Raw genomic sequence first — 15,136 nt, 5'->3', positions numbered from 1 at the left:
TTTTAAAAAAAGATGTTTTTAAAGATGTTTTGTTTTAGTATGTTTTTAAAGGTGTTTTGTTTTAATATATTTTAAAGTCTGTTTTTATTATGTTTTATAGTGTTCTTAGTGTTTTTATTTGCCGCCCTGGGCTCCTAAGGGTGGGATATAAATTTAATAAATAATAATACATAAAATAAATAATCTGTTGGCCCAACCCTTCCCAGCCAGTGATATTGGTCTGGCACGTGATAGTTTCACTATCAATATTATTTTTATTTAAATTCTTTTCTTGGTTGCATACATTTTTATATTTCTATATGGTTATTTGCAATATAAAGTGGTATAGAAATGCTTTTTAAATTAAATAAATTAATGAAGCATTCCAAACCCCAGACTTGTTGATCTCCATTCCCTATTGTCTGCTACTTGTTGACTGACCCATTGTTGTCCCCTGAGTGTCTGCATTTGTGGGGCTGAGGGGAATCCCAGGCTTAATGTCTGCCAATGAATATGTAAATATGTGCATTTTTTTAAACAGAACTTGGGACTTCTGACTTGCATTACTTATGTGTAATATTCTAGATCCAAAACTATTGGTGTGGGTGAAGCTTTTTTAAATAGATTTGGGGTGAGAGACCACTAGCACCTGGTTGGCCACTGTGAGAGCAGAGTGGTGGAGCAGATGGCCCTTGGCATAATGTAGCAGGGCTCTTCTAATGTTTTTCTGTTTGGTGCCCTCCAGATGTTGGACTCCAAATCCCATCAGTCCCAGCCAGTGGCCAGGTATGATGGGCACTGTAGCCCAGTGCTATCTGAGTGGCACAGGTTCCCTACCCCTGACATAAGTGCTTATAGGGTTGGGCAGTTTACCATTTTGATGCGCTGCTGTAGCTGGCCCTCGGACATCGTCATATGATCTGCCATCTGTAATCAGAATCATTATCTTCCTCTTATTGGGTTTGGATTTGCTGAAGAGCTGTTCAAAGGCATAGTTGATAGCTGCTCCAGTGCTAGTTCCTCCACTCCAATAGTTGATTCTCTTGATTGCATTTAGGACATCCTGCTTTGAGCTGTGCTTGTCAAAGCCAAACTCCAACCTCTGTTCATAGGTGTACTGCACAGCTCCAATACGGGTGTCTGTATCAGAAATCTCAAATTCCTTGCTAATGTTGGCTACAAACTGGAGAACAGTGCGGAAATTGCCAGTGCCGACACTGCTGGATCCATCAATGACAAACCCAATATCTGCTGCATTTAGACAGGTCTTGCTGCATGCCAGGCGATCAGTGTCACAGACTCGTTTCACTAACTGCTGCACTACTTTGTGCAAGCTAAACCAGCTGGGCACATTAATAGAATAGTACCCATTGGTCCTACACACAGCCTGAAAGAGACCGGTGAAGAAAACAAAAAAATTCAAGAACGGTTGCAAAATAATTTATGACAATGGTGTGATATGATTATCAATCCCTGAGACATCACCTTATGACAGTTCTCTCTATATGTACATATCTGTTCAAGAGACAAATTGGCATTGCATTGAACTAGCAGAAAGCACAGTTGGGTAGCACCCATCCTTTTAGGCCTTTACCTACATGATAAGAAAGGCTTACTCTTATGGTATCATTGTTGCCAGTTTCCTGCACAACTTACCTGCATCCAGCTCTACAGTATCTTAATGATATTTATACACTTTACTAGAGTAGCTTCCATATTGCATAACTGCATTTGAATTGATTCTACTTTTGTCCACAGGCTTAGAATTCACTACATACGTTTGCTCTCCTGTCTTAAAGCTCTTTTCATTTTCTAAGATGCGGCTACCATAAGTCACTGTGTATGAACTTGGACTTCTTGTCTCATTCTATTTTTGCAGTTTGGCAAGTGCACAGAGGCTTACTGTGGCTGTGCCCTTGTTCAAACTTAAATAAAATCAAGACCATCACCTCGTCCAATTCAGGCTGCAGGCTGCCCATCTTGAAGGTATTAAGGGAATTTGAAGGTCATAGGAAATGTAATTCATGGCAGAGACACTGGAAAGTGCAGAAAATTATCGGAAGAAGCATCCAGGAGAGGGAGGGGAAAGCTGTATTCTGAAGGACAGTTCCCAAAGTCCACTTTGCTTCCTGAAGCTGGGCCCATTTGCCAACCTCCAGGAAGAAATACATGCCAGACAAACACCCCTCAGTTGAATAGGCATTCTGTAATGAGTGCCTGATCTATACTATATAGCTTGTGAGAATGAGTTCTGACTGAAGTGTATTCAGAACTTTCATGTGTTTTGGAGGAAAACTGAAGGCAAGAGTACACAGTGTTCAGTAAACATCTAACTACACATCTTGATTTAAGTTTTAAAATTACTTGATTGCTTGAGCCATGCAATTTCCCTGGGTGAAGCTTCATAATCTTCACTATGTTACTCCACTGAAGAACTAAGTGTTCAAGGGCACATACCTAGGATCTTAAAAACTTTGCTTCATTGAGCCATGATATGATAACAATAGTAGCATGAAAATATTTCACAGAAGGGCTATATATTAATTGCTGAGAGCAGGACATTGTTGAACAGAGTGGTGACTACTTGTGTGTTTGTGACCAGGCAATAATGTCTTTTATATTGACTCCTCCACATGTAGTGAAGAGTTCAAATCCTACCTTTTCTGAGAATCAAGGCACTCACAGACCACAGCCTTCCAAACCCTGTACTGTATCTTGTCTCTTTCTTGATGCACCCCAATGCATCCCTTACCTTGTCCACAAAATTTGTTTCAATAACATTCTGCTTTTCATTTTCATCTGGTCCTTCAATGGTGACAAAGAAAATATTAATGCCAGATTCCCTTGCTAGCCTCGAGGCCTCTTCCACTTTATCAGTTGGCCATCCATCCACCATCACAATAGCAACATTGGGTGCACTACCTCTGTTCCCATTAGCATCCTCAAAGAAGTTTTTGTTAACAAAGGACAGTGCTCTACCTGCATAAATAAAAACAAATAGACCCTGAGCTCCTTGCCATTTATTTGTTTCCCCTAGTACTACATGTTATTAGGACCAGTAATTATAAAATGGAGGACATGAAAAACCACAATAATAGGAAGATACTAGTAAAATTGTCAGTGGTCCAGATCAAGTTACGTGCAACAATATGCATTCAGTCTGAGATGGTGGGTGAAGATGCATGTTTCTGTCTCCATGGCAATGGTAATACATGTTCCATCAAAGCCACATGGTTACCAAAACAAATGGTTACATCACATCCAAGTGTGCCTAACAAAGCAGATGTACATTTCGTCTGTGTACATGATCCCTGATCTAGCAGCAGAATCTGCCATGGAATCTGCTTGTATGTGTGTGACTTCTTTGCTTGATTGGTCAAATATTTCATTTATTTATACAATTTCTATTTTCTTTATGCTTAATATATATATAATCTATGCAGCATACAGAAAATGAAAAAACAAATGTTACAAAAATACACAATAAACCAATTAATACAAATTATTAATAAATAAAGACAGCATTTCCTTCTTCCCACACACCTCCACGATCAACACCCCTCAGCCTCCTGGCACTCACCCAGGACTCCACCCATCAACCCTGTCTCTCACCCAGGACCCAAAGAAACTCCAAGATCACCCCCAAAGTCTAATAACCAAGAGGGTTCCTGGAAGACATCATCCTAGTTTCTCACTCAGGGTCTAGGCTTGCTTTTATGGGCAGGCATGGAGACTGGTGGAGTTTCCTCCAACTGTCCACAGTTGTGTTTCATTCAGCACTCAGTCAGCTGCACTGCACACACTCCGTTCCAGGCTACAGCAGGTTTGGCTTGGTAAGTTTCCTAGGGGATCTAAAGGATGGCAAATAGGACACCCCTCCACTCATAGCTCTTTCTCTAGCCTCTGCATACTTCTCTTCCAGCTGCTTTCATCTTTAACATCTGCCTGATATGTTTTAGAAGCTGGAAGAGAGGATGAACTAAGATGTTCACTGTTGAACTAAGAAGCTTGGTATTTTAATTTCTGTATGGAACCCCATGTTGATAATTCCTGATGTCACAACCCAGTGTGAAATGACAGAGAAGACTTTCACATGTTAGGTCCTGCTTTTTTAGGAAACATATTTTCCAGAGTGGGGAAAGTGGAATGAGTGAAGGCGGTTTGTGGTCTTGACCTGAATCTGCTTAGAATAACTACCATACCAACATGCCTGTCTTTTGATTCTTAAGCTAATTAGCTGTGAATGTATCCTGCAGGTCTACATACCAACATTGGATAATCCTCCTTTCTGTAGTATTTTGTCGATGGCATTTTTCAGATCCTTAGAGTTTGCATAAGTCTTCAAGTTAAATTCAGTAGAAGGGTCATCGCTATTTGTAAAAAAAAAATGGAGCAGTTTCCTCTTGTGTTATCTCCAGGAAAAGAAGTCAATACAAAATCTATTACTAACAGTAGCACTATTGGTATATAGGAGGGGTGAAGAACCTGCACCACCCCGGTCCCCCAATGTTGTTGGACTCCCATCATCCCTGAAGTACAGCCTAGTACAAAGATCCTCAAATTGTAGTTTGAGTTCCATTCAGGTGATCTGCAAACAGGTTGCAGAACAACTGAGAATCAATGTACTTGGATGTTTTTTTCTGACAATGGAGATCAGAACCCCAGATCTTGACCATGGCTGGATGCATCAAACACGCTAACCAGGCCCTAACCTAGGGCCCATGGTTTTCATGATATGGTGCTGGTACAGTCTAGTACTGCGGGTTATGAATCTGCTTTCATTTGTAGAACAAAAAAAAAGTGGTTTACCATGATTCCCAGCTATTTTCAAGTAGTACATGGGGGGGGGGAATTGAACTGCTGCATTAGTAACCCTATAAACCTGAATTCTTACTGTATTTTATAAATGTCCCTTCATATAACTTCTTGTTAAAAACAAAAAGCTCTAAAATGCATCCAGAAAGTTCTTGTGGTTTTGCTACAGATATGGAGACAGATGTTAGACAACACAGATGTTATGAAAATATGTAATGCTCTCTTACCCATACTGAATGATGCCCATAAGAGGGCCAGCTGTGCCAACATCCAGGGCTTGAGCTACATCTTTGAGGAATTGTTTCTGGATCTGAAAGCGGCGCTTACCAATGCTCCAGCTGCCATCAATCAAGAAGGATAAATCAACTTTGCAATCTGGGGGGGAGGGGAGGAGATTACAATCACGTTGGAGCTCCTTTTTTGTATTTTCTGTTTGAGATCATAATGCACAAACACATCTTATACCATAACAACAGCATTTCTACTCCATCATTCTCAGCATTTACCAAGGATATCAAAGCTGCCCTGGGCTCCTGCTGGGAGGAAGGGTGAAATATAAATCAAATAATAAATAAAGCTTCAGTTCACATAGATAACAATAATCCTACTTGCCAAGCAGATAAGGACTATTGTACCTGTTTCAGTTATAAAGTAATGGAAGTTAAGAATCCAGAGGGGTGGGTAAACTTCAAGTTTGTTGAATCTACTTTGCTTTTTTCTAGAACCCCAAGATCTGCTAACTAAATTTGAGACTGCTTAGAGAAGCAAAAGGGCTGGATGATAATTTTGGTGGGAATTGGTATTGTTTTGTATTTTATGCAAATATGAACAAGGACACAACATGTGCTCCAGCAGCTCATGGCACATTGTATGGTGAGACATATTGGGATATCTTTTATATACTGTATGTAACAATCTATGACGTGGATATTGTTTGTCACCATCTACTATGGTTACCTGTTGTGTTGCCATAATTGTAAAAGGAAAATAAAAATTTAAAAACAAACCAACAAACCACAGTTGAATGCAAAAGGCACACAGAATTAATGAACAGGGTACCTTGGAGCACATTCTGAGCTTTGAAATTTATTTTTGGTAACTGAACAGAGCTCACAATCCTTTCACACAAAAGTCCGCTCCTGGTTTACTTACTTCATTTCAGCAGTCTTATCTAGAAAGGAAAAATGTTTGATTGTTGCCATTGTTAGACAATCAAGGGTTGGAAACCCTTGTCAATCTACTGCAGATCACCCCAAGATCTACAAATAGATTACTATCTACCTTTTAGCCACTTCTGATTTAGAAGACTGGTGTGTATTCCTTCCCACAGCCTGAATCAGCTAATACATATCACCTTAAAATCACACAAACCTATGAAAGAAAAGCTTGGCTCAGCAGATACTTTTAGGAGTCCACACACATATTATGACTGCAGTCATAGTATATACACTTCCCTGGCACTAAATCCCATTTGAACTCGATGAGGCTAACTTCTCAGTGGATATGTATGGGGTTGTGCTCCGTATGGGCAATTTGAATATACAAAGTCTAGTCGTATTTAAATATGCCATTAATGCTAGATTCAGTAACTGCAGCTTTGAACTTCAAAGGCACTATAGACAAACAGTTCATTACATGTTAAACTTGCATATAGACTGAGCCACTTCAGGATGTTGGTGTGGGGTTGCATAATTAAATGCTTCTTCAAAAAACAAACTAATACACAAAATGATCCTAGAACCCACAAGACTAGTGTATCAGGATCTGGAAACAGTAGAATTTTGTCCCTCTGCTAATGTTCAATGTGCATTGTGTGTTTTATAAGAGAAAGCATTCAATCATGCTATCCCCCGCCCCCCAGTCTGACGTGGGACAGTCCAGCAGCAGCTTTACCACATGAAACAGTTTTACCATACTGAGTGCCTCTCTTTCTTTGCTACATTGTGGTTGTATTCCTCATTCCTACATTCTTATTTGTATAGCTATTTTTAAAAAAACCACACACACGCATAATGCATTCTTTAATTATCTCTGGGAAAAATTTTCCTCCTTTATTGAAGTGGGAATTGCTATTTCCCCAGACATGTAAGTAATTCAAAGAATGATAATCTCCTTTGTGGTTTTTAGATTGGTCTCTCCAGTCTGGATATTTAAAAACATGATTGTTATCTTTTGGATGTATGTGCCCTCCTCACTCATTTTACTGTTTGGGCTCGCAGAACTCTAGACAAACACCCAATGTTAAAGCAATCTCTTCTCTCCATTTTTTAAAAGAACCAAATTTATTCATATTGACTGGCAAGTAGCACCTTCCAGCATTAGCAGTGTATTCTTTTTCCCCCTAAACTGGTGAGAAAATACTTGCTTACTTGAAAGGGTTCAACATTTGGATAAGCTTAAATGGCAATTAATGGTTTTTGTTCTTGGTGATGGTTCTCATATGGTTTTTCTTTGAAACTGTTCCCACAAAGGCACTATGTGCCGATAAAGATGTGTTTCACTGATGAAATGCCAGGCTTATAAAGATTCCCCAAGATTCCCCATGCCCCTTTACGAAACCCTTAATGAGCGGCATTGCTCTGAAGATAGTCCACTTCCAACCCTCACCCTGAAACAGGATTTGTATTGTATGCTGCTGAGATTGTTCCTGGCTACTGCATGGCACTTCTTTTGTGTGAGATTTGATCCAGAAGCATAATAAATGCACAAACATCTGATAGAATCAGACAATTATTGGTGGAGAACTGAGATAAAATCTGATGAGAAAAATACATTTTCCTTGCTATTTAAGGAGGGAAACAATCACTTTTCTGCAAATAATCAGGTGGTTGATAAATGGCCCTTAATGGCCATAATCTAAGTTGATACTGATGGAGTTCAGAGCACGAAATAGGAGGGGAGTTTTTGAAAAGAAAATTAATGGGGTGGGAGGGAGAGGATCAACACACTGATCTATTGCAATAAAAACATTACATGTGAACAGGTTCTCATTCTGATTTGGCTTGTAGAATTACCATGGGTCTTGCCAAATACTTCTCTACATCAGGGGGCATTTTCTCCAATTGTGTTTGTACCTTAAGCCAAGAGTGGGGAATTTGTGGCCCTCCAGATGCTGGACTCGAAATCACATCAGCCACAGCCAGCATGGCCAATGTTCATAGATAATGGGAGCTATAGTCCAACAACATCTGGAGGTCCAGAGGAAAATGACACTCTCAAGAGAAATCTATATTAAATCAGTAAAAAGAAACCTCATTCCATAATCAAATATACATAATTAATGCTTAGGAGCAGCTTAGTGATTTCACACTTGTAATAGACCAGGGACGGGATGAACCTGTGGAGGACTATAGGTTTCCCACCTCTGCAGTAGCAATAAACTTTACAGGCAGCCTACTGCGATGCTCAAAAATCTTTGAATCAGGGCCAACACTATCCATCTTATACAAAAGGAAATCAACAACATGTTATTGAGCACTGAGCACAGTAACTCAATTTCTCCCAGAGAATCATTATGTGAATTTGGATATATCTGTTTTGGTTGATGTTAGGGTGCTGCCAGATGTAGACATGAAACAAGCTGAAGCTAATCCTCACTTCCTAATCCTTGTTCTCTGGTTGTACACATGACTGTAGAGACATGTTTGTCACAGCCATAATTTACATTTTGGGGCATACTTTTGCAAATGTACACCTGGAACCTCCCCTCTGTTTTATTATGCAAACCCCAGCTAACTCAGTCTGTAGCATTAAAATTAATAACTAGTGCTGGATGACTTCTCAACTCACTTGAAATGGATTCAGCAAAAATTAGTTATTAAAAAACAAACTCCAATACTGGAGATCTTCAAGAGGCAGCTGGACAGCCACCTGTCAGGTATGCTTTAATTTGGATTCCTGCATTGAGCAGGGGGTTGGACTCGATGGCCTTATAGTCCCCTTCTAACTCTATGATTCTATGAAACCAGTTTCCTCCGAAGCCCATTAGCAAAATGTGAACTCCATTACAGTCACAATGACATCACTGGGAGTGTGATGGGGCCCAAATAACTACCTGCAAGCCACTGAGACTTGCCCCATCCCTCCTTCCCTTCTCCCAGCAATCACAAAAGGGAGACTCTCTAGGAAGGCCCTCCCTTCCTCCCAGTGGCTGGAGCTCTGAAATGGCAGAATCTCAGATGTCAATACATTGCTGGTTTACATACTTGGGTTTCCCTGGGAAACTGGCTCCAGTGGTATGGGGACCACATCGTCTTTGGAACTGAAACCTAGAATGATCGATAATGATACATTTCATGATTAAATGCAAAGAACATGAGTTGTGGAGAGTGGGGAGATCCTACAAAAAATAAATCACTTCAATAAAGACTAATGGTGCTGTGAATGAAGAGAGAGTGGTCCTGCATTTGGGTACTTTGATCCTGAGAAGAAAGAGAAAATATAAAAAGACTATATAGAACATAGCAGCATCACTGCTAGTATTCCAAATTTATTTTTATAGTCTTATTCAACAGAGAAATACATTTAGATATTTAAGCAATGTGTACAGACAAGATATAGTGATACCTACTAGCTTATTTGACTTGAAAATTAATTAGTGTTAGGTCTATCAACATTTTGGTTGATTCTACTACTGATTAAAGTTCACAGTCTTATTATTATTATTATTATTATAATAAAATTTCTATCCCGCTCTTCTTCCCAGAAGGAGCCGAGGGCAGTAAACAACGGACAAAACACTAAAAACATCTTAAAACATTTTTAAAATCAAATATCTTTACAAAATAGTTTAAAAACGTCTTTAAAACATCTTAAAAAAATAGACACAGACAGAGATAAGGTCTCTATTTAAAAGGCTTGTTAAAGAGGAAGTTCTTCAGTAGGCACTGAAAAGATAACAGAGATGGCGCCTGTCTAATATTTAAGGGGAGGGAATTCCAAAGGGTAGGTGCCACTACACTAAAAGTCTGCTTCCTATGTTGTGCGAAACGGACTTGCTGATAAGATGGTATCTTATACTTACTGATATAACAGGCATACTACAGAATGCCAATAAGGCTTTGCTCCACCCTTTAGCCTTGTATTTATGCTTTGTCTGTGAACCATTCTGCTTCCTAGCTGGGAATAACTTCCATTTTGAAACCTGAACAAAATAGTTCATTTGGCATTCATCATTGAATGTTATACCTCTAGAAAGGTGAGAATTAGATCAGCAGGAAACCTCCATCCCTCAGTGTGATTTGGCCCAAGCCATGCCTACCTGTCCATCACCAGGTATCATATGGTATCAGGAATGGAACATGTAAACCATGGGGCCAAATTTCTAGCCACTGGTGGAACTTGGTGATTTTTAAAATTTGCTGTCAAATTACAGCTGAAAAGGAAGTCTTACTTTGTATCCACAGCCACAATTTGAATATAAGCTATGGCCACAAAGGAAGATTTTTTTCCTTTTCAGCCCAGCTTGCAGACGACAGCTTGAATTCAATTAATTATTATACAGTTCTTTTTAATAAGGATGCCATCCAGCAAGTATCACTCAGAGCTAATTGAAAAAGCAGTCCTCTCCCACAGTGAGTCCTGCGAGGTTCCCAGGCCTGCTTGAAGTCTGTATTGTCAGTCATGGGAACAGCAGCTTGCTCTGCCTTGGTTCTTCACTGCAAGGTAATTAAGCTTTTCACCAGTAGATTGTCACAGGTGTCCAGGCTCCTTAGATCTTCGCTCAGGCAATAGTTTGTCACACACAAACTAAACATAATTCTCTTTGAAGTGATAGTCTGTGTGCATCAAACCTAATCACTGGGTCTTTCTAATATGTTCCTGTTCCATTAGAAAATTCCCCTTCTCACACAGATCTCCATCTGAACATTCGAAATGTTTACTTTCTATTAATCCTAATCTCAACATCCTGGTGCATGTGCTAAAATCCAATTTGGAAGAGTAACCTTTTGGCTGTTCCAGCTTGTGCACAAGGATGCATAGGCATACACATCCTCAGACAATGCTCCCACTTAGGCAAACCAAAAGGATAAAACATAGCCGAAATGTTATGGAACAGGGCTAAGGATGTGCTCACAAGCACCAGTCTGTGTATGTGCTGGAATTACTTGTCAGGGTTTTTAAAGTTGTTTTTAAATGTTTTTAAATATGTTTTGTTTTAATATGTTTTAAAGTCTTTTATTTTTAAGATGTTTTAAAATGCTTTTAGTATTTTTGTTTGCTGCAGAGCTTGGAAAAGTTACTTTTCTGAACTATAACTTCCATCAGCCCAATGCAGTGGCCATGCTGGCTGGGGCTGATGGGAATTATAGTTCAAAAAAGTAACTTTTCCAAGCTCTGGTTTGCTGCCCTGGGATCCTTCTGGGAGGAAGGATGGAATATAAACCAACAAACAAAATGTACTCAATAACTGCAACACTGTGTGATGACTTGCATAGTCTGCAAGATCCATGTGATGAATCTGCTTTTGGACTGGCTAAACTAGAATCCTTTTCTGTGACTGCTATTTTGTATGGCAGGATCCTCCAAACCTTTGAGCTTTCCACCTGCAGATTCATCATGCAGGTCTTCTGATTATGTTTCAGCTTCCTCACCTTGAGATTTTTAAAAAGGCAAATTTTTATTGCACCCAAATGTAGATCTAAATATGAAAACAAATTGCCACTCATGTCATAGCATATTATAGAGCATATTCCATAATGGGATTTTCCTTTCTTATATCCCATTTGTTCCTGTTAGTTACAGCTTTGCATATCATACTCAGGAAAGTTTATAAGGTGTGATGACCATACAGGTGGATTTCTTGCAAGTGACATTCAAATGCCTACTTTGTAAAAATGACATCAGAATTTCTTCCTAAAGCAGCCATGGGGAAACCCTAGCTTGAAGGCCTAATGAAGCCTGAGGGGTCCTAATTTGGCCCACAAGGCTGTTTTTCCCAAGCCACACCCACCTTTCCCTGATGTCAGGAGTGGAGAAGCTGTGACTGCAAAGGAACAATCTGAAGCCTTAAAGTTATGAGTAAGATATTTACCTGTGTCAAAAAGGCTTGATCCAGGTTTCCACAGGTCTGCTTCCATAGCTTTCACAGACAAGAGGCAAAAATAGTAATTACTTCATGTAAAAAAAAATCAACCCAAAATCATCTGAAGTTAACAGAGCAAATGCCATACCTTTAGAAGAGACCCTTTGTAAAATAAGTTACATGCCAATTTTGTTATAAGAATCAATATAACTAGAGCATGACAGTAGTATAACAGATCCTGTCTTAAATGAAATATTAAAATGCATTCTGTGACAGAAACCAAGGAAAAATACTCAAGACCAGACATGAGCTTGTGGGGAACTTTCTTCACATTATTTGTTCCCTCCCCCCCCAAAAAAAATTGGCCAGCCAGCTCTTGCCTGGGTTCTTGACTTATCCCCCACCCGATATTTTCTCAAAGAATGGCCTGATGCACTATTGCTTGTGTGGGGAACCTTTGGGCCTCCAGAAGTTGCTGAACTATAACTCCCATCATCCACAGCCCTTGGCCATGTTTGCTGGGGCTGATGGGAGTTGTAGTTCAGCAACATTTGGCGGGTTAAAGGTTTCCACAGTGTGGGATCTCCTATTTTTGTTTGTTTGTTTGTTTTTGCCAGCCTCCGATCCCAGTATCTCAGGTCTGTACATTTGTCTTCATGTGACAGACAACGAGATTTAAAGGTGTAGGGGGTGCTTCTATACCACATGACCTCCTCATCACTCCACTGTGCTGTTCTGGAAAGATTTCTATATCAGGCTGCAACTCGGTCCCAATTGAAAGGAAATGCATTTAGGGCTGAGATATTAAAACACACACACACATACAAGAACATGCAAGAGCTGAAGAGACTGATGTCATTTGGTTATTTTACTTATTTAAAATGCATGTACATAGTGTCTCAAATCTCTAAGCAGTGATATGTTTGAGAGGTGCCTGTGGAAAAATTGTGAGCTCTCTACCTAAGTGAGACCCAAGCACTGAGACCCAGTGCCTGCAGGGGGAAGAGGACCATCACTGCCCAGGGAGGGAGAGCCATCTGCCTGCTTGTGCTGCTGCAGCTGCTGCAGCTTGGATACCATCACCACCCTCTCCTTCTTGGGCTTCTGCTCTGCAGGTTGGCACCTTGCAGGACCAGGCCCCAGGTACTCAGCCAGCTGTGGCTGATATTGTTCTACCTGTCCCTTCCTCGGAGGGGATACATAAGCCAGCTGGCTGAGGCGGCTCCTGCTTTGTTTGCCTTTTTGTGGGTCTTGAATCATGTGCCTGGGAGAGAGGATTCAGAGCCAAGTGGGGAGACTTGAGGGGGCCCCAATTAGTGTAGTGACGGGTAGAGGGAGATATGGCGTTGTGAGGAGGACTTGCCAGATAAGGGGAACGCGGCCCAGGCAGTTAACGGCTGTGCCTTGTTCCGGTCCTCCCCACACCCTCAGGTTTGTTGGTTGCCCTATCAGCCAGCTCTCAGGCCTCCGGATGCTGCTCCTAAATGCCAGATCGGTGCATAATAAGATCTCCCTCATTCATGATTTAATTGTGGATGAGGCAGCCAATCTGGCATGAATAACCGAGACCTGGGTGGGTGAGCAGGGAGAAGTCAGTCTCTCCCAGCTATGTCCACCAGGGTACCTGGTCCAGCATCAGGGTAGACCTGAGGGTCAGGGAAGGGGGTTGATGTGGTCTATAGGAGCTCCATCTCCCTCTGCAAGCACCCTGTCCATGTGACTACTAGTCTGGAGTGTTTGCACCTTATGTTGGGTCAACGGGACAGACTGGGGATTCTGTTGGTGTACCGCCCACCCCGCTGCCCAACAGACTGCCTAGCTGAGCTGACAGAGGTGGTCTTGGGTGTACAGTTGAGATCCCCCAGACTGTTGGTTCTGGGGGATGTCAACATTCATGCTGAGGCTGCCTTATCCGGGGCGGCTCAGGATTTCATGGTTTCCATGACAACCATGGGACTGTCCCAATACACCATTGGCCCAACACATGTAGCAGGGCATACTCTAGATCTGGTTTTTGCAACTGGACATGGAAATGGTGATCTGAATGTGGGGGGCTTTACAGCAGTCCCTCTATCATGGACAGATCACTGCTTGCTGAAGTTTAGATTCACAGCAGCTTTTCCCCTCTGCAAGGGTGGGGGACCTATTAAGTTGGTCCGCCCCCAGAGACTAATGGATCCGGATGGTTTGCAAAGGGCTGTAGGGAGTTTTCCGGCTCATAGGGCTGGTGCTCCTGTCGAAACCCTGGTTGAACTGTGGAATACAGAAATGACCCGGGAGGTTGACATGATTGCTCCTGAGCGCCCTCTCCTGTGTAGAGCTCGTACAGCTCCATGGTCTACCCCAGAGCTGAGAGCGATGAAACAATATCAGAGACGGCTGGAGTGCAGATGGAGATGATCTCCTGGTGGATGCAATTATATACTGGTAAGTGCCTATGGTAAGCTGTATTTAGGGGCAGTAAGGGCAGCAAAAAAACAATATTTTGCTGCCACTATCGAATCATCACTCTGCCGCCCAGTGGAGCTCTTCAGAATTGTCCGAGGGCTATTACACTCTGGCCCCAGGGACAAGGTAGAACCATCTGAGGCTGATTTTTTGGGTGAGTTTCAGTTTGTGCAGCTTGAGGACGATGACAAGGTGCTTGGACAGTTTCGTGCAACCACTTCTGTGTTGGATCCTTGCCCTTCTTGGCTAATAAAAGCTAGCAGGGATGGAACAGCCGGCTGGGCCAGGGAAGTGATTAATGCCTCTCTGCGAGAGGGGGTTGTCCCTGGCTGCCTGAAAGAGGCAGTAGTGAGATCACTCCTGAAGAGACCTTCCCTGGACCCAGAAAATCTTAACTATAGGCTGGTAGCACATGTTTCATTCCTGGGCAAGGTCCTTGAACGAGTGGTTGTGGGCCAGCTCCAGACACTCTCGGATGAGACCGATTATCTGGATCCATTTCAGTCAGGTTTCAGGCCTGGTTTTGGCACAGAAACAGCCTTGGTTGCCCTGTATGATGACCTTTGTCGGGAGAGAGACAGGGGGAGTGTGACTCTGCTGATTCTCCTTGATCTCTCAGTGGCTTTCGATACCATCGACCATGGTATCCTTCTGGGGAGACTGGCTGAGTTGGGAGTGGGAGGTACTGCATTGCAGTGGTTCTGCTCCTACTTGGCAGGTCGCCTCCAGAAGGTGCTGCTTGGGGAACATTGCTCAGCACCCTGGACTCTCCAGCATGGGGTTCCGCAGGGGTCAGTTCTGTCCCCCATGCTGTTCAACATCTACATGAAACCATTGGGTGCGGTCATCCGGAGCTTTGGAGTGCGTTGC

General features: G+C 41.9%; 1 protein-coding gene across 1 annotated transcript in view; it reads right to left on the bottom strand.

Annotated features, from left to right (window-relative positions):
- VIT (vitrin) overlaps positions 1 to 15,136 on the bottom strand; it is a 79,628-nt gene that overhangs the window by 4,042 nt on the left and 60,450 nt on the right. The window contains exons 7-13 of the mRNA XM_061626408.1: positions 14,679 to 14,734; positions 11,828 to 11,875; positions 9,000 to 9,062; positions 5,022 to 5,169; positions 4,246 to 4,349; positions 2,732 to 2,958; positions 853 to 1,366 (exon numbers count right to left, since the gene is read on the bottom strand). Of these exons, the coding sequence (XP_061482392.1) occupies positions 853 to 1,366; positions 2,732 to 2,958; positions 4,246 to 4,349; positions 5,022 to 5,169; positions 9,000 to 9,062; positions 11,828 to 11,875; positions 14,679 to 14,734 (1,160 nt within the window). The remainder of the gene's footprint in view (positions 1 to 852; positions 1,367 to 2,731; positions 2,959 to 4,245; positions 4,350 to 5,021; positions 5,170 to 8,999; positions 9,063 to 11,827; positions 11,876 to 14,678; positions 14,735 to 15,136) is intronic.

The sequence above is a fragment of the Rhineura floridana genome, chromosome 4, assembly GCF_030035675.1.
Source record: "Rhineura floridana isolate rRhiFlo1 chromosome 4, rRhiFlo1.hap2, whole genome shotgun sequence".
Lineage (NCBI taxonomy): Eukaryota > Metazoa > Chordata > Lepidosauria > Squamata > Rhineuridae > Rhineura > Rhineura floridana.
Note: the sequence above shows the minus strand (reverse complement) of the source record. Positions and strands in the feature narration are given on the sequence as shown.